The 19,759-nt window shown below is 34.3% G+C and overlaps 1 protein-coding gene across 1 annotated transcript; it reads right to left on the bottom strand.

The window, feature by feature from the left end:
• Positions 1–525: 525 nt before the first annotated feature.
• On the bottom strand, positions 526–16,983 carry UBLCP1 (ubiquitin like domain containing CTD phosphatase 1). The gene is made up of 10 exons (XM_061424210.1): positions 16,763–16,983; positions 15,889–15,980; positions 15,211–15,296; positions 15,013–15,128; positions 13,919–14,017; positions 11,581–11,618; positions 10,921–11,019; positions 7,965–8,081; positions 3,447–3,574; positions 526–1,626 (listed from the first exon to the last, which is right to left on the bottom strand). The coding sequence occupies exons 1-10, from the start codon at positions 16,914–16,916 to the stop codon at positions 1,599–1,601; spliced, it is 957 nt and encodes a 318-aa protein (XP_061280194.1). The 5' UTR covers positions 16,917–16,983; the 3' UTR covers positions 526–1,598.
• Between the last annotated feature and the right edge of the window lie 2,776 nt (positions 16,984–19,759).

The following is a 19,759-nucleotide window of genomic DNA, read 5'->3' as shown; positions in this document are numbered from 1 at the left end:
TCCTGAAGCTTGCTAAGTTTTATATTCTAGTTTACACTGATTTAGAAAATGTTTGCTCTTTATCAACGTATATAAACAGTTTGAAGTTTTCAACTTTCTTAAAAAGATCAAGCCCTTTCCATGCCTAACTTAGAATAATAAGCTGCTTTTTACAGTGGGAAAATGTGCCAAAGAAATACTCTAAAAGATTCTATTCTATCTTTAAATATTTAAATTTAGCCTAATTAAAATGCTCTCATTGAATCATTTTAATTAAGGGTTCTCAAATGCTTCTATACTCTATATCTTTATAATAACCACCCCAAACAGTTTATCTTTCTGAAAACACGGTGCTTATTAGAAATAAGTAAGCTAACTACCTAATTAGTTGCTAAAATCAACTCCAAATGCATGAATAGTGATAAACACTTTTAAAACTACACACATTTAATTTTTTTCAAGAAGTGCCTACCTGAACCTAGTGTTTGTTTCATGATTCAACAAAGAGGCAAAATATCTGGGATAATATAGAGCAGATAACCAATGTCTTAAGAAAAGAAATTTATTATTTACACCACTGAAATAGTCCCCCATAAGAACAATATATACCATGTTTATTTGAAAGAATCAGATTCCTTTCAAATAGAAGAACTCTATAAAGCAATACTGTCAACACAAAACAGTGGTCACATTACATATCTGCAGGCACAAGCATTGCAAATAAATTTTTTTTCATCTTATGGCTAGGTATTTTCACTGAAACACAGTGTCTGCACTTCTACAAGACAGAGCTGGAACAGAACAAAAACTTTTTGTTCATGCTTTTCAGGGCTGAACCAGTGATACATCCCATTTGAAAATGTACTGCTTTTAGGACAATGGTTTGAGGCAGGAGTGCTTCTACTTGGCCACCACAAAGAAACACACTCTAGTTCTGGACTTCCATTTCTCAGTCTTATGTTTACTATTTGTCATACTATGACATATGTGTATCACAGCAGACGTTTTCCAGTTTTACTCAAAGAACACTGACACACATACAGACCCAAATGAAACAGGTCAGAATTTAGAAATGTAAGTAGTGGAGTAAGAAGAGAAATTGTGTTTATGACAAAGGAATAAAAAAAAAATCTTAGTGATTTTAAGCAAACCAAATTAAGTTCCTTACTAAAAACATTTCTTTTTTTGGTTTTAAAGAGAAAAACAGTGGTTTCAAGATGGGTTTGGGCTTAGACAACACATTGAGACAAAAACACAAGACATACTTGTTTCCAAAGTCACAAAATAACATTGTTAAGTATACATTTCTGCCACTTCGTGTGTGTGGCGGGGGGCGGGGGGGGAGGGGGGGTGTGGTCAGTACTCACTACTCTATGCTGGAGAAAATATTTTTTAAGAGTTACAGTATATTCATATGGGGGGAGCTTTTTTCTTTTTTGGCGTATTGCTATGATCTTCAAAAAATATAAAATTAAATTTACAAAAAAACTGGAAGACCAAGTATAAGCAGTTGGTATTTGCTGCAGTGTCCAGCACTATCATAAAGATCTTTAGCATAAAAGCGAGAAGTTGTTCCTGGATAATCAAGTATCTTCAATAACTGCCAGTACAGCTTGTAACTACTGTCCTTGCTTCTTTGAGAGATACCTGCAAGAAATCAAAATAAAGATGTCTAAGCTGTATTACACTGAATTCAAGTTAACAATCTAACACTCCTCCCCAAAGAAAGTTGTTTATTTTAATAACAAACCTTTTCAAGATAAGTAATAACTGTTAATAATCCCTAACATGCATTAGGAGAAGGCAATGGCAACCCACTCCAGCACTCTTGCCTGGAAAATCCCATGGACGGAGGAGCCTGGTAGGCTGCAGTCCATGGGGATGCGAAGAGTCGGGCACGACTGAGCGACTTCACTTTCATGCATTGGAGAAGGAAATGGCAACCCACTCCAGTATTCTTGCCTGGAGAATCCCAGGGACAGAGGAGCCTAGAGGGCTGCCATCTATGGGGTCGCACAGAGTCAGACATGACTGAAGCAACTTAGCAGCAGCAGCAGCAGCAACATACATTAATTATGTGCCAAGTACTGTTCTAAACACATGCATTAATTTATTTAGTCCTCACAATATTCTATGAGGAGTTTTCAACTAGAATTTATTTCTATTTTACAGTCACAAGAGGTTAAGCAATTTGTCCAAGTTCATACAGCAAGAAAGTGGTGGAGTTCAGATTGAAAACAAGACTCTGGAGGCTGCACACTGTCACTACATACTGTCTTACTTCCAAATGTGAAACCAATGTATTAGCCAATATTATAAATTTCCCCCAAAACTCAAAGTCCATTTAATGATCTTCCTGCATAAAGGTAGTCAGCCAAAGCTGCTAAAGAACTCTGATCAAGAGTGTAAAGATGTTAATTCACTAAACAAACAAATTTTTCTTCATATTATTTTATAGGAGTGTGCAAACAAACTAAAATTTTTACATCTCTATTTCTCCCATTTATGAATTACTATACTCAGAGCTATGGGGGTGGAGAAAGAGTTCTTAAAATCAGGAGATCTAGATAAGTCTTGATGGTAAAACTTGCTCACAATGGTGTCTATTATTCCTATGACTTAGTTATTACACCATTTATAGGAACTGGGGATAAAAATGACAGTCCTAATATTATGAGACTCTAGTAAGAAGCATATTACAAGTTTATGTAAGTATATAAGTATATCTAAGTAAATAAGTGTACGAGTGATCTGAAAAGCCAAAAGTGTAATTCAGCCAGAGTGTTATATTACATGAAGTTTCTTTTGTTGCTGTATTAGTGAAATCCAATCTTTAAAGATCTACTTTGAAAAGAATACTTGCAGTACATAATCCTGTCCACACCTCCAGAGGTTTATCCTACAAAATCTTGATGTTTACATGCAATCTATGTGTAGATTTGTATTTAAATTTGTGCTCAGAAAAAAAGACTAGAAGACAAGACATCAAGCTAGTATCTTTCATAATCACAACTGTTTGCCTAAAGGAATTAATTTTCTAATTTTTCTGCTACAGAGAGGTTACTTGTAATTTTTAACAAAAAACATTTTAGCATATTTTATTTTATCCTGACATTATTTTACAGTATGAGAACAGGGACTACATTCTCATATGATTCATAAAAGAGTGACCCACTAAATGTTACAAAATAATTAACAGGTAGCATTAAAAACATGCACTAGCCTTTGAGAGCCTCTCTACTAAAGAAGTACCGAAGGTCTTAAGAGATGTGTGTTTATGAACAAGTTAGAGGTTAAGACGAAAGGGAAAAACAGTTCCAGGGGAGATGTCACTAGATTACAAAACAGCTTTAGAATTTACCCATTTTAAATAAAAAATAAGAGTTATGTGTATACCACAGACACCAGATAATTTTTTCATTCATTAACGTACAGATGAAATAAATGATTAAACAAATGACACTTACCTTTCCCAGTATTTGTGATTCAGGTCCAAAAAATCATCTAGTTTTGCTATTTCCTTGAGGTATTGGGTTAATTTTAAAAGTTCTTTGTCTTTATCTCGATTTAGGTGTGCTTTCATAAAAGGTCTTATCTATTAGCAAACAGACATTATCCAATAATTCACATTGCAGTAAGAAACATAGTACAAACTTGTACATTTAAGTTACAGTCAATGAAATTAATATCACCAAGGATGTCAATACTAAGAATTACTTTTATATTATCTCACTGACAGTCATGGTGTGTTTATAATAGAAGAGCCCTTCCACCTAATTTGTCTTCTATTAGCCTTTCAGTCTGAACTTGACAACACCAGCTATCTTACAGCACTTCAACCCTACATGGCTTCTCTACTTTGCAGAACTACTTAAGACTTTTCCCCCTTCTATCTAGTTGCTTCTTACTAATTAAATAATCTCATCCACGTCACTTCATTCATTAAAAAGGTACACAATACAAGCTTGATTTATAGAAGAGTGAGATAAACTTTTTTAAACCATAAATTTATTATTACAAATAATTTCAAAGACCAAAAACTGATAAAAAACTATCAGACAATAAAATGCAATATTACATATGCATTTAACCCCAGAAGTCCTCCACATAGTTGTTTTGTTATTTAAAAAAAAGAAAAGAGAAAACATTTAAATAAATTTAAAAAATCAACTTTGTATTATAATACTAGAGAATAAAACATCATTATCATATATTAGTATGGAAGAACAAACTAATGATGAAAAATAAATGTCTGATTATTTCACATCAGTATTTTTCTATTAAATTTTTATATAACTAAGATATTATGCATTGGTATAACCTGTTTTCACTCACATTTTATCATAAGTATTTTTCTTTATTATTAAAGTCTCTATTAAAATATTTTTAATTATATGAGTTTTTCCATAAAAAGTGGTCATGGTTTCTGAATTTTTAAGTTCAATATATTTTATTATGATAAAAAGTTCATTTCAAAAGCATCAAAGTCAGGATGATGGACAGGGTTGAAGGCTATAATTAGTAAAGAATTTTATATCTTGACTTGAATGGTAGTTACACAAGTTCTCTGTAAAATAATGTTAAACTATACATTTTATGTACTTTTCTTTATGTTAAAGTTCTAATAGAGTTCTACTTTTTAAAACAACCTGCTCATCTATATACCACTCGATAGCATTTCATAAACCTTTAACTAATTTTAGATGAAATAATGTCTAGGATTTGCTGCAAAATATCAAAGAGAGGAAAACAGTTAAGGTATAGAGCAAACATTCATGAATTAACAAGTTGTTTAAATAGGATGATGCATACATGGGGGTTAATTTATACAATTCCAAGCAGTTCTATGTTTGAACTTTTCCATTATAAAAAAAAAAATTGTTTTTAATCAAACATACTCCTATAAGAAGTGAATAAATCATTTTAGTAAAATATTAATATATCCTTATCATGACTGAGAGAAAATGCACACTGGTCAATTTTACATAGGGACATTTAAAAATATGACATTTGATCATTGTTACATATTGAGAACAATGAGCCCATGGGAGTGTTACCGTGTCAATCAAGAGTAGAGGTTTAACAAGAATTTTTATATACTGTGTCATGGGAAAAACACAATAGCAGCTTGAAACCAACAGAAGAAAATACTCCCATACATCCCAGGTTCTACTTGCATCAAAACAGCTTAGGGCCAAGGACCTCCACAGCTGTGAGTCAGCGGGTGGCTGACTGGCACCAGTAAGAGCTGTCAGAATCTGCACAGATGCAAGCTCTTGTAGGAGATCCTACTTCCAAACAGGCAGTGCTGCTTCACAGCAGCAGCAGTGACTGCTGGAGATCAAGAAGAGTCTCCGCAGGGGCTTGCGTAAGCTCTGCAGTTAGGTATAAACAGGCATGATATCAGAATGTGGTGACATGAGTTTTTGCACAATCCTGGGCAATACTGTAATATTTTAAAGTATTTCCTCATGTAACTAAAGGTTGTAAAAGAAACATACTAACTTCTAAACTATTAACATACAATGTACCAAAGTGATTTCCAGTGTAAAAGCAGGAAAAGATTTAGACTGAAAGAGAAAGTACAGATTCAGTGCCTAATAAATAAGACTTTCAACCCAAGGCCCTGCTAAGCTACTTTTACTTTCTAAACAATTGAATTGGTCTTAAGCACTATTAACAAAACTAAAATAACCCAAAGATTCTAGATCTAAAAGTTAAACCAGTTAAGTGGAAAAAATTGACTTCAACTGTTTCAGTATAATCACTTCCATTCTCAAGAATAATCTAAGTGATCAACATATATTATCCCTACTGCTGCATAACCAAAAAAACATTTTTAGGAACTTAAGAATATTTAGATGATCTACATTCTCTTATATTTCCACTTCCTTATATAGATAATAAAAGTGAAGTTCAGAGTAACTACTGTTTATGCATGACCGAAACTCAACTTCCTTAAGTTCAGTACTATATTTATAACTGACAAAGCCTCCTATGTTATATTTCAAACCTTAAGATTAACAAACTTTTATTATAAGAAGTTAACTACTTCAAAAATAAGCAGTCTTTAAAATCTCTGTGAAATCTTTGAGATTTCTACCAGAAGTATTATGAAACAGTGCTAACAAACACATAGTTTAAGAGTATTTCTCAATTTCAAAACCACTTCTATGTCAATGTGGGCAGAACATTAATTACTACTTTCTTAGAAGGAGTTTTCAAAAGGAGACATGAGAGAGATTACCTACAGAATGCTTAAAAATACCTCTCCTGAATTAGAATTTTTGGAGGTGGAAACTAATATATTTTTAGGAACTCCTTCAGTGATTCTACTGAGTACTCTGGTTAAAAAAAAAAAAAAATCTTGCTCTAAAGTACTAGAAATTTGTATCATCATCTTGCTGTATCCAGAGATGAGGAGGGCCCAAATGTTGGCTGGGAAAATGTTTCTTCTAAAAACACACATGAAAGTAGTATTTTTTTTTTTAATTTAAGCTCTTCTCAAAAGTCATTCCCTGTCTTACTTACATGCAGAATCTAAGAAAAAACAAAAACAAAACACACACACAAAACCAAGCTCATACCTAACAGAGAACAGAAAGAACAGATTGGTGGTTGCCAGAAATGGGTAGGTGGGAGAAACGAAGAAAGTCAAAAGGTACAAACCTCTAGGTATAAAATAAGTCATGGGGATATAAGGTAGAGCATAATAACTATAGTTAGTAATACCGTATTGCATACTTGAAAGCTGCTAAGAGAGTAGATCTTAAATGTTCTCATCACAAGAAAAAAAATAACTCTGTATGGTGACAGAAGTGTGGTGATCATTTCACAATTTATACAAATATCAAATCATAAATTATATTGTACACCTGAAACTAATATTATACCTCAACCAAAAAAAAATTTTAATCATTCCCTGAATACCATGATTTTACCTCCTTTCCAGTACAGATACCATTGGTTTCATACAAGATTCAGCTTAGACCAACTGAATCTTTGCTCAAGACTGAAGAATGTACTTTTGTGTCTTATACCTGGTAAACCACACAGGGGAAAAGCACTTCTCCTAAAGCCTCAAACAGAAATCAGTTTTTTAAAGGGGAACATAACCACCAATCTATCCCTAGTACTTCTCTTCCAAGTCAAGAGTTTTTATATTTGTGACAATTCACTGCCTAGATTAATAAAAATTCCCTCAACTATCCTTCTTGTACACCGAAGACCACATCAATAGTCTGCAAGGATAGCTTCAAAAATGTATCTGCTTCAAGTTTTTCTCTTGTCTTTTAAAGTCATCAAGAATTCAGCTTGTGGAAAAGTTTAGGACTGAGATTTAAAAATATCTTAGTGTCAGGATTTACACTTCAAATGGAGATTTCATTTGCATTAGTACCATAATATCAAGCTCTCTTTTCCATTTTCATATTGTACTGACACATTGGCAGTCACAGGTACCAAAAACTTTAAGTTTCAATTTCTCTCTCACCAATTTTACACTGCTCACACGGTAAAGAAACTGCCTGCAATGAGGGAGACCTGGTTCGATCCCTGGGTTGGAAAGATCCCCTGGAGGAGGGCATGGCAACCCACTCCAGTATTCTTGTCTGGAGAATCATCATGGACAGAGGAGCCTGGCAGGTTATAGTCCATGGGATCACATAGAGTAAGACATGACTTAAAGACTTAACAACAATCCTTAATCCAACAATGTCTGATGCTTTCACTTTTGATGCTGAAAGTCAATGTCAGTAAGCTCATGTTGTTCCTCAGAGCTTAGTGAAAATAAAACATCTACATGAGTTGGTTAACTAAGGAGATACCATGCGAAAGAGAAAATGTTCAATTTTATACGAATTTTTCTAAACATGTAAGTTTTTCTTGCCAACACATTACCTGAAAAAATTTATGAAATTCAATAGTGCTAAAGTTCTACTACATATACCAGCATATATGAGAATAGCAAGTAAATTATGTCTTACCTTTAGTCCATTCTGTGGGTTCATTAGAAAATTTCTTCCTATGTCATCAAACATGATGGTGTTTTTCTTGCTGTAAAACTCCGAAAACTTTCCCCATATAACACCAAGAGGCTTTACCTTAGAATAAAAACTTAGATTTAACTTAAATTTCATTAATAGTTCATCCTTTCTTAGAAGCAAAAATACTGCAAAATGCCTACAGAACTATGCCAGAGTGTTCCTTTACCACAAGACAGTGATGGCTCTGTGAACAGACCAGAACTGAGAGGCAACACACTTTAAGAGACAATGTATCTCCCAATGTTAACTTCTGAAAGGTCTGCTCATGTCTAATGGAACTAAGCCCATTATAACACTTTCAATAATTTTAACACAAAGATTTGGGATCAAAATAAGAGTATTTAATTTAAAAAGTAAGAATCTAGTAATTATTTAGAGTCTGCTGAGCAGTCTTATGTCCCCAGAACCTGAGGTTTCACTTGGGTTCTGTTTTCAAAACTAGCAAACCTTAACAACAATGTATCTGGCTCTTTTACTACAATATTTAAATATTTTGTAAAGCAAAAATTGACTTTCTCTTTAGTTCAGTAGTACAGGTGCACAATTTCTAGAGCATTTGACTGCTTAACTTCAAAAATACCATAATTTGTAAATTCTTTCTTGTATTTCTGAATTCTTAAAATGAGCCTTCAAAAAGATAATTCCTCAGACATTCATATCTGTTGATACTTGCATAAATTCTCTGTAAAACCACATGAGAAGTAACAGTGATTGCCTATACGAAGGACAGTTAAGTGGCTGGAAGGTTCAGGACGGAGGAAGACTTTTCACTACATACTTTGTGAATCACGTGAACTTTTTTTATACATTCAAAATTTTTTTTAATACACTAACTTTTAGAAGTTAAAAGTTTTTTCTTTTAGAAGAAAAAGTACTTTTTGCTGAATGCAGGAGTCTCATTTGTGATACGAGATTACATGCTATTAACTATATGAAATTAAATGGTAGTAATAAATAGTGGTAAGAGTTGTCATTTTAAAATGTTTTCTTTTTTCCTTCTATAGTTTATTTTAATATGGAGAAAGTCTCTTTTCCTATCTTAGCGTTCTTGCTACTACAAAAAATGTTATTGAAATATTTTAATGTCATTAAAATTTTATTTGCTCTATGTGTTTGCACTATCTGTTTACTACTGAAACAAACCCCCCAAATACTTGAAGACAAATATATTGGAACTGAAACAACAAACCAGATTTTTGGTTTTCCTAGCCAACATAAAGTCTCAAGAGATAAGACAAGAGCTCTATGACAGCCAGGGTTAGCAATCCTACATCCTCCTAAATAGAGCTGTCATTTTGTAATTAGGTCAAGCACTATATGTTCCCCAAAACATGCGCTACTTTGTTCTCAATTAGAGAAGTAACATTGCTGACTGTAGGGAAAAAAATTGTGAAAACACAAAAAAGGACAAAGGAAAAATTTTAAATATCTATAATCCAGTTAGTACCAAAGATTACAACTAGATATTCCAGTATATTTACCTCCAGTCTTTCTGATAAACAGCGGCAGCCTCAAAGAGTTCACAGATCTTTTGTTAAGCTAAGGGAAACCCTGAACCAAACAAAGGTTAAAAAACTATTTTCTAACAGTTTGCAAATACTGCTAAAATACTTCTTTCACTTTAATAATGTATCATGAAAAAATTTTAAAGCACTAAATACTACATCAAATAGTTAGCCGCATTCCATTAAATGGGTGAACAAAAATTTATACAATCAACTGTCTACCATGGTGGGGATTTGTTTATTGAGGATTTCTTTTTATTCCTTTTTCATTATTAGAAACATTCCTATGTTTAACATTTGCCACACTTCTTTTCCCCGTTTAGATTTAGTAAATGTACCACTTCAGCAGATAATAAATTACATTTTCTCCTGATGTAGATTTAATTTCCTTTACTGAAAAATCCCCATGCACATAATTTGACTTAGGATGGACAATTTTAATACTGTCTCTTCTAAATTTTCCTAGTTTGCTAAGTTCTCCCCAATTCCTATTAGTCTGTGTGTTTCCAAAAGGCATGGAACCAGGTGTTCTCATCTCTTTATTCCCAACAGTGCCCATTGCAGGGCTTTGCAGATACTAGAAGTTCATAGTATGACTAGTTACTTCATGAGTAAACAAAGTGAAGAAACTTAATCTTTTTAAGCACAAATCTTTTTTGACGGTTCTTCTTATTTTCTTTAGGCCTTCACATACGTCACCCCAAAGATATGCATCATGATGTATCTGCTTTTATTTATCAGTTTCATATAGGCCAAGACAAGTATGTTCTGGTCTGTTTCTACTATCTTCCCTGAAGATATCCAGTATTTTTTCTCATCTACTCTGTCTCCTCTACACTGTTGGAGAAGGCAATGGCAAGCCACTCCAGTACTCTTGCCTAGAAAATCTCATGGACGGAGGAGCCTGGTAGGCTGCAGTCCACGGGGTCGCTACAAGTTGGACACGACTGAACGACTTCACTTTCACTTTTCACTTTCATGCATTGGGGAAGGAAATGGCAACCCACTCCAGTGTTCTTGCCTGGAGAATCCCAGGGATGGCGGAACCTGGTGGGCTGCCGCCTATGGGGTCCCACAGAGTCGGACACGACTGAAGCGACTTAGCAGCAGCAGTAGCAGCAGCATTCTGTTTTTAGCAACACTGTGCTGCTATCATCATAGGACAATTAACCATGACTTTTCCTGACAGCCCTTCCTTAAGCTTCTTAATTTTGTCACTAAAATTCAAATCTATTAACTTGAAATACAGCTTCCTCCGTCAAAACTCAACTGATACTTTATTATCCAGTCGGATTTCTAAACTCTTTGTGTAGTTTATTCCATCAATACAAATGCAAATAATATATCAGAAAACAAGCAAGTCTTTAAATAAAAGAAAAATGACTTCTTACATCTATTAATCCTCTCCTCGGAGTATGCACTGTTATCATAGCAGCACTGTCCAACATGAAGGTAATCTTGTAATTTGCATTTGTACTCACTCCCAGCTCCTATAAATATAAATGTTCACATGGTTAAAATATAATAATGTAGACAATCCCAGGCTTTATGAATAGCCCAGCATAATTTCCCATTATACCATCTTTCTATCCCCCTGGCTACCACATCTTGATCAACAACTGGCAAGCATTTTAGTTTCACTAAGCAGATTGAGTAAATGGTAGTCCAAAGAACTCTAGTCTATTTAGCTTCCAAATGAGGGGCCCTTTTCAATATACTACCAGAAACAGGTTACTTCCTAATTCACTATTTTAGAAGAGCATCACTCCTTTAAGCATCACATATCAGACAAAAGAAGGAAAATAAAGTGTTAGCATAAAATGAGGGAAAGAGGAACAGGAGCTTTGCTGTACTTTATCTTGAAAAAGACATAGGTAGGTAATCAAAGCAAATCACCACTAAGCAGACTTGAAAAACACCTCTAACTCCTGATATTGGCATTTGTTTTGGTACTAAATGTCCTCCAATCACAATGAAATTAATTCAGAATTTTCTAAAAAGACAAATGCAGTTTCAAAATGTTCTTAAATGGATTGTTTTCTAACACTTACTTTCATTTTAGCTTCAATCCACTTCATATTTGTTGCAGCTAAAACATGAGGAATGATAACACAATATATATGAAAAGTTTGAACTTAATTTAAAAAAATCTTTCTTCTGTATAAATTAGTTTCTAAGCAATACTAAAAGTTCAAATATACCACAAATAATCCCTAGCATAATTTATGGTTAATTTTCTTTTAATTATTTATAAAAACAAACTTATTTTACTTTGTCTTCAAGACAACAATTTTTAACTTTTCTCTAAAAGATACCAGTCACCAATGCTCAAAGGAACTCTGAACCTAGGAAATTCATAAATCAAGCCCTAATCACCCTTTAAAAAACAGCCCTGCTACTATTCTCCATCAGTTCTAAACTTGAATTTAGGGTGCCTGGATCTCCATTTTTTTCTATGTTCCCCCTGCCAGGTAACACACAGGTGGCGGGGGCGGGGGTTGTGTGGGCGGGGGCGTGTGTATGTATGTATGTCAATATAAGCAGATGAATATGTATGTATGTCAATATAAGCTAATGAAAATTACAATTTTTCCAGGTCTGGCAAACTTAGTGATCACTGAGTCAAGCAGCTTTTAACAAGTCTGAGACAACTAAATTCATAAACTGCATCTATGTTATGTACCTGCTCACTGTCAGTTACCAACCTCTTTGAGATCACTGACATTAAAATTCAACCTTCAGCTTCATGTGCATTACTCATCTCAAGTTACTGGACTTAAACTACATAGGTATTACAGAGTAAAATATTTCAAAAGGGAAAAAGGAGTTCAATTATTTAAAGTGTGTATACACATGCATGTATGTTATTTTTTAAGGGCAATTGAGGTACCTAAGTTCTTGGAATAAAAATCTTTAGCACACATAAAAGAACCAAAATCACCTTACACGCAAAACTGGTCAGCTGAACTAAAATTTTAGAGAATGATGTGTCTACAATGACAACAAATCATGTGATAGGGAAAAATAACTTTTTAATTCAGTATATATTTTGAATCTGTAATTCCCAGATGAAAAACAGATTCTCAGCTAATAAAAAGGATTTCTTAACTATTAAGCAATTATTACATGTCAGACACATTACTAGTTGCTATATCAATATTTTATTCTTATAACTATCCTGAAATATAGGTTTCCTTATCTTCATTTCTCAGATGAAGAAGCTAAGGCTCAGAGTGATTAACTGACCTGCCCAGTATCAGGAAGGTCAGAGCCAGAATTAAAACCTTAGTCTACTTAGCTATAAAATGAGATGCCCTTTTCAATGTACTACTATGAAATTTATAAAAATAACCTATTTTAAATATATGATTGTAAAAAGTTCTCAAAATCCCTAAGTCAACTCTAATAACATTTAGAGGATAAACATTTTTCTCAAATGTCATCTCAGAAGTCAGAATTGCTGAACACAAAACTGTTTTTTAGGAAGCTTTCTCCTCTGTATCTTAAAAATCAGAAAATTATATGTTTAACTATATATTTAGTTATAACAGATATGCACTCATGTTAGTACTAAACTATTGAAATACTCTGATTAATAAGAGAAAATACAAAGGAAATTTACAGACTGCAGAAGTATGTAGCCTCTATAATCAGTAACCTAATACAGTTAAATGTACCATCTTTAGGTGATGGGAGTTTATTAATTCACAATTAGGATAGCTCTTTTCTGCTTATGACATTGCCAAGAGAAAACTTAAAATGTTTATGGGAAGGTAAGATATAAATCAATACACCACTCCCCTTTCCTTTTCAGAAAATCATGCCACAAAAAAAATAATGTCACCTCAACTGAACAGTGTGCTCAGTAATGCAGTAAATTTACTTTTCTGGAGCAAACTCACTCTTGTCATAGACCTACAAGTTCCTGGGATGGCAGACCACAACTTGAGTCACACTGCTTTAACCCACTTATTAATTTTCCCTAAGTAAATTCACATTGCCTTTATTTCTGAACTATATCACTGTAAATTTTTTTTAATACATATGTTTCTCTAATGTTCTGAGACTAGAATAATGAAGAAAGGAGAAAGCAACAGTATACTAAAACATCAAAGATTCTATAGGAAATATCAGAAAGAAAAGATCCTTATCAAAGTGGGGTCTTGTAAAAACAGGCCATTTTATTTCACACTATAAACTACTCTCATCCTATATTTAAGTATTTCAGTGGTATTGGCAAATACATGTATACGTTCACACTGTGATGAAAGTATCAAACATGCTTCATCAGAAATTTGCAAAATAAAATTTAAGTCACATTTTATAAAGCAAAGTAATATAAGCAACAACCTTATTTTCATGAAAATCTAAACAAGAAATACAGCTTACACCAAATAACAATGTCATAATCCTCATATGCAGATGTTAGGAATTCATGAAGATATGGCCGCATTAATTCTACCCCAGTCTCTGCACAAGACCTATGGTCTAAAAGAAAATCAGTTAGAAATGATGATTAGTTTATTATCATGGACAAGTATCTAACATCAATTAAACTTCTGAAATATAACAGAAACACTCAAAATACTAACTACTTTGGACTAACTTCTATCAGCTGACAGAGGGACATCTTCAAAGCACACGATTCACTATTCTTGCTCCAACTTTAACTGATCAATTCTGTTCAATTTGCAAAGAGTCAATACCCAGAATTCAGGCTTATATAATAAACAGTACGTTTTCTTCTAATCTCTAAAACATAGATCTTATTTTAGGATATGAAAAACAAACTAGGGCCAGATATACTCACTTTTTAGCCATTCACCTTCCAAATATAATCATATTTCACCAAAATGACAGATTCAATTAATTTACCAATCAAATTTTAAAATAAATGTACACTAACTTATGACATGTACTTAAAGGTTAGGATTAGAGGTAAATATGATCATTTTAATGTCAGGAGTTAACTAATTATTTCTGGCAATATTAAAGGATGAAATGAATATCTTTTTTTGTTGACATGAAGTATCAAATGTCAAATTCTTAAATTCAAGAATCTGTTTTGAACATAACAGAAAACCAGAAATAAACTATCAAAAATGATTTTTAAATAATCCTCATAAAATGTTAATAAATAGGTAACGGCTGTATTAAAGTATCACGTATTCACAAACTAGAAAATCACCAGACCAAAAAATACATATATTTAACTCACAATGAATACAAAATGATTGAAATGTTGAATATATCATTAAGTAAACATGAAAAGGATATACATATAAATATCCAGGAAATTAACACATAAAAAAAGATCTCTGGATCTTGGGATTACATATGACTTCTTTTTTTGCTTACAATAAATGATTTACTTTTAAAATAAAAAGAAATGCTTTCAAGTAATTCGTAGTGCAAGGAAAACACAAAAGGGGAAAATGCTGTTACGGGTAACAGACGATGAAGCACCGTTTCAGCTGACTTACCAAATAATGTATAATCAACATCTAGTACCAAAAGTTTTTTCCCTTCCCTGGGAGGATTCAAAATTTCCACTTTGTACTCTTTTACTCTGCGGGAAATTTTCAGTAGGTTTTCCTCCCTAATGAAAAATAAAATCAGACGAAAAGATTCACTTTTTCTTGTATTACAACCAATTCCCTTTGATGATGAAAAGCACTCACCTATTTTCTACTTCAACTACTTCATCTTCAATATCAAAGTCGTTAACAACGTCATCATTGTCAGGAGGTGGACCTAAGACATCTTCCTATTAAGACGAAAAACAGTATTGCTTTACCATATTATCTTTAACATAACAAATATATGCATAGCATAAAAAATTAAGAGATACAAATTGAGTCCAAAAGTCTTGCAAGCACGCGCTATGGGAAAACGTCCACATTTTACATATGTTCACTGGGCAGATTTACCACGTTAAATTTGACCATTATCACTACTACTATACTAAAAGCTGCCTGTGTACACGGACAAGTTCCCCAGTGTTTGCTTTCTGCTGAGTTAATACCACATTCACTGTGCAGTTTTTACTTTCTATTGACTATTAAACTGACAATTTTACCACAATTAAAACTATGATGTAACAGTGTGATATAAATCATAATATCTTCAGCCTCAGTGGCTCAGTGGTAAAGAATCCACCTGTAATGAAGGAAACGTGGGTTTGATCCCTGGGTCGGGAAGATCCCCTGGAGGAGGAACTGGCAACCCACTCCGGTATTCTTGCCAGAAAAATCCCATGGACAGAGGAGTCTGGAGGGTCGCAAAGAGTCGGACATGACTGAGCGACTAAGCACGCACGCATCTTCAATGGGACAAATGTAACAAAAGTAAACATTTACCAAGCTCTCCTCACGAGTTCCCATCATCATGATTTTAGTATTTGGTTTCAGTTTGAGAGCTCCAAGCTTAACATCATTTTCTGCAGGTTTGCCTACAATACAAGCAAATGACTGTTTTCTCACTAAAGTTCAGGTGCTGATTTCACTATCCCATTATACAAAACCCTAACCTTAAAAGATTCCACAGCAGGTTCTTTTCCCTTAAATTAATAAACGATTACTGCTGAATTAGCAGTTTCTAACACACTATGAAGAGCAATTAATACAAGGTTGGGTTTTTTCCCCCAACTCCGTCTTAGAGGAACATCTTTAATTCAACTAACTAAATAAACTCATGTTTTATTCTTATTCTGTTGTTCAAGATGAAAATAACTGTTTTCCGGAAAGTCCTGAAAATTGACTGCCTGGGATAACTGTAGATTTACTGCTACTCAGAACTCACTCTTCAATGATAAAACAAACAAAAACACCTTAAAAGTGCCTTTTAACTGAATATGAACATTGCTGATAATTTCTAAATCATTATTACTTTCAAAAGAGAAAAGGTTATTTGGAGACAGTAAAAGGCCCAAGCTGTAATGAAAAGACTGTACTAGAAGACAGATATTACAAATTACACTCTTTACCTGGGACTTCCATGTCCAAGGTTTAACAAGCAAACATCAACCGTCAGAGGAAATCAACAGTAATCTTAATAGTGGTGTTATTTCCAAGTATCCTTAAATACTCTTATTGTATCACTAAAATAGTTTAAGGGATATCCCTATCAAAGAAACCTCCAGGGGGAAAGACTTATTAAGGTGAACTGGTAATAGCTAATGTAAAGATTTATAAATATATCAATGCAATAAATTTGAAGAAGGAAGAAAATTACCTTTAACTTTGAGCCCAAGTAACTTCTGGCGTTCTGGTAGCACTCCTGTAAGGGTCTTCAGAAACTGTTTGAGATCCAGCACAGTATCATCTTCCGAAAGTGTGGTCACTGAATATTCCTGTCCACCCCATTTTACAATGATAGGAAGAGCCATCTTTGAAACATATGATAAGGCAGTTTTCCTTTGAAAAAGATACCTAGAAAGAAAACCATATACATGTTGAAACAGACGTATCAAAGATATCATGGTCATACAGCAGAAACTAACACAACGTTGCAAAGCAACTATATTCAACAAAAATTTTTAAAAAGATGTATCAAAGCTCTAAGTCTTATAAACTGCATCCTTTGAGTCCTATTTTACAACTTGATGGTACAGAAACAGGATTTTCTACTTATAGAAATGTTATCAGAACACCAAAAGTTATTAGGAGTCAAAGTTAAAATTCCTCCATGCTCCCAACTTTTAGCTTAGTTACAACCCTCTAATATTCTATCAGATTATTCCTGTTTGGAAAGCTGCAATCATGAACTACATATTAGGTTTGTGCTACAGGCAAATTCCTCCATGATGGACCATCCATGTTCATTTACCATTTGCAAGGTAGGACAGTGAGTTGTTAAGAGCACAAACTGTTGAGTCAGATTACCTGAGTTTGGAGTTCAGGAATCCCACTTATTAGCTATTTAACCTTAGAAAGTTAATTGACTCTTAGTGCCTAGGTTTCCTCATCAGTAAAATAGGGATGATAATACTACCTACTTCTCAAGGTTCATGAGGAGTAAGTTAATTTTTGTAAGTCACATACTACCTGGCACATAGGTAGCACTATGCAAGTAAGTATTGGTTAAATAGTTTCAAAAATTAGAACTGCAGTGTTTTAGGCACAGCATTAAACAAATGGTAAATGGCCATTATTTATTTCAGATTTAATAAACAGGGCTTCCCTAATAGCTCATTTGGTAAAGAATCCGCCTGCAATGCAGGAGATCCCAGTTCAATTCCTGGGTCAGGAAGATCCACTAGAGAAGGCATAGGCTAGCCACTCCAGTATTCTTGGGCTTCCCTTGTGGCTCAGCTGGTAAAGAAACCGCCTGCAATGCGGGAGACCTGGATTCGATCCCTGGGTTGGGAAGATCCCCTGGAGAAAAGAAAGGCTACCCACTCCAGTATTCTGGCCTAGAGAATTCCATAGATTGTATAGTCAGACACAACTGAGCGATTTTCACTTTCACTTTTTCACAGGGGATGAGATGGTTGGATGGCATCACTGACTCGATGCATATGAGTTTGAGCAAGCTCCGGGAGTTGGTGATGGACAGGGAAGCCTTGCGTGCTGCAGTTCATGGGGGTCACAGAGTCGGATACAACTGAGTGATTGAACTGAACTGAATACACAGAACAGTTTTTACACAATCTCATTTAACAAGGTTGTTTGGTAAGAACTGTCTCTCTTTCACTGTGAAGGAAACAGAGAGTTTAGAAGTGAAGTGAAAGTCGCTCAGTTGTGTCCGACTCTTTGTGACCCCATGGACTATACAGTCCATGGAATTCTCTAGGAGTTCAGAGAGGTTATGTAATTGGCTCATGCACAAACCGCTGATAAATGAACAGGTCTTCTGACTAAATCTCAAGTTTCTTCCCCTTGTGTCTCTCTTGAATTGAACTTAAGGTACCAAAGATCAGTAAATACAAAACCCACAGGCACAGATAAAGTACACAAAGATTATACAGCAGCTGCCACTCATCAATGATAGCAGGTAGGTCTTCCCCGCCATAAAGCTTTCTACCAGTTTTCATGTTTGTTCCCCCAGCAGGTCAGAGAACTAGATCTTTTTCATCTCAAAGTAGTGGTATTTCCAAATGCTGTCATAATATATTATGACTGCACTCTTCAAGTATTACAACCAACAAGAAAGAAGGCAAATTCTGAATCTTAACATGCAAATGTAATTTGGAAACTCAAGATGTCTTCAGCATGCCCACTGAAAAGAGCACCATAAATTCACTTACATTCATTCTATGTTTATAACCTGCTCTACAAGAAGGTATGCTACTTTAGAGCAATGTATTCTATTTGGCAAGAACGTGCTCTAACAAATGCTATACTCCTCAAAAAAAAAAGCCAAATAGGCCTTTTGTGTCAAACTGAAGTACCATTTAAATATTATTTTTCTGTGAGAAGTGGAAATAAAAATGAAAACTTACAAGAGCTAGGAATGCAAACAGTGCTAATACAGCACGTTGTATTGGGCAGAACAAAACATTTGAAGCGAGATCACCTCCACTCTAGGTGGGTGCAGACAAATCATTGTGCCTCTAGATGAGTGTTCTCAAAGTGTGGTCCCCAGACCATTCAACAGCACTGACCCCACTTGGTAACTTGTTAGAAATGTAACTGGGCCTGGAAAGAAGAGACCTAGCACTTCGTGTTTTAACAATCCCTGTTGCCACCTCCCCCCCATCTTTGAGGCATCTTAAAGTTAGAGAGGCTCTTCAATTTTCTCAGCCTTAAAAAAGAAAATGTGCCAGATGGCATGGGCTCTGCGTGCTTAGTAAAGCAGTATACAAATGTTACTTATCACCTATGCCACAAGTGGATTTCCAAACTGACAACTGCTCTAAAGGACTAGGCACAATAAAACAAATACCATAAAAAAGTTTAATGCAAAAGCCCTTAAAAGTGTTTTTCAAAGTTATACTGAACTTTACTCCTTGAATATTTAGATTATTCACAAGAATGGAGCAATGCAATGCAAATGCACGAGTCATTTTCTGTTTTCACATTTGGCCTTTCCCTACACAATTCTAATGTTTTGTGTCATTCCAGATCTTATCAGATTTATAAAGTGAAAAACGATTTTGGGGGTAGGTATGGCGATCCAACCAAAATAAGTTAGCAAGGAACATACCTTTACGGTGGTGAAACTACGGTCAAGAACGGCTGTCTGGATCAATTCTTCCAACCTAACATACAGTGGTGACTTGTCTAGTCA

The sequence above is a fragment of the Bos javanicus genome, chromosome 7 (assembly GCF_032452875.1).
Source record: "Bos javanicus breed banteng chromosome 7, ARS-OSU_banteng_1.0, whole genome shotgun sequence".
Lineage (NCBI taxonomy): Eukaryota > Metazoa > Chordata > Mammalia > Artiodactyla > Bovidae > Bos > Bos javanicus.
This window is presented reverse-complemented; position numbering and strand designations above follow the sequence as displayed.

Excerpts from the sequence above, each read along its gene's own strand:
- UBLCP1 (XM_061424210.1), bottom strand. The coding sequence starts at position 16,916 with ATGGCTCTTCCTATCATTGTAAAATGGGGTGGACAGGAATATTCAGTG. Across the intron at positions 15,129-15,210 it reads GTAGTTGAAGTAGAAAATAG|GGAGGAAAACCTACTGAAAA; the intron begins GTGAGTGCTTTT and ends ATTTTTCATTAG. Across the intron at positions 8,082-10,920 it reads CGAGGAGAGGATTAATAGAT|GTAAAGCCTCTTGGTGTTAT; the intron begins GTAAGAAGTCAT and ends TTTTATTCTAAG.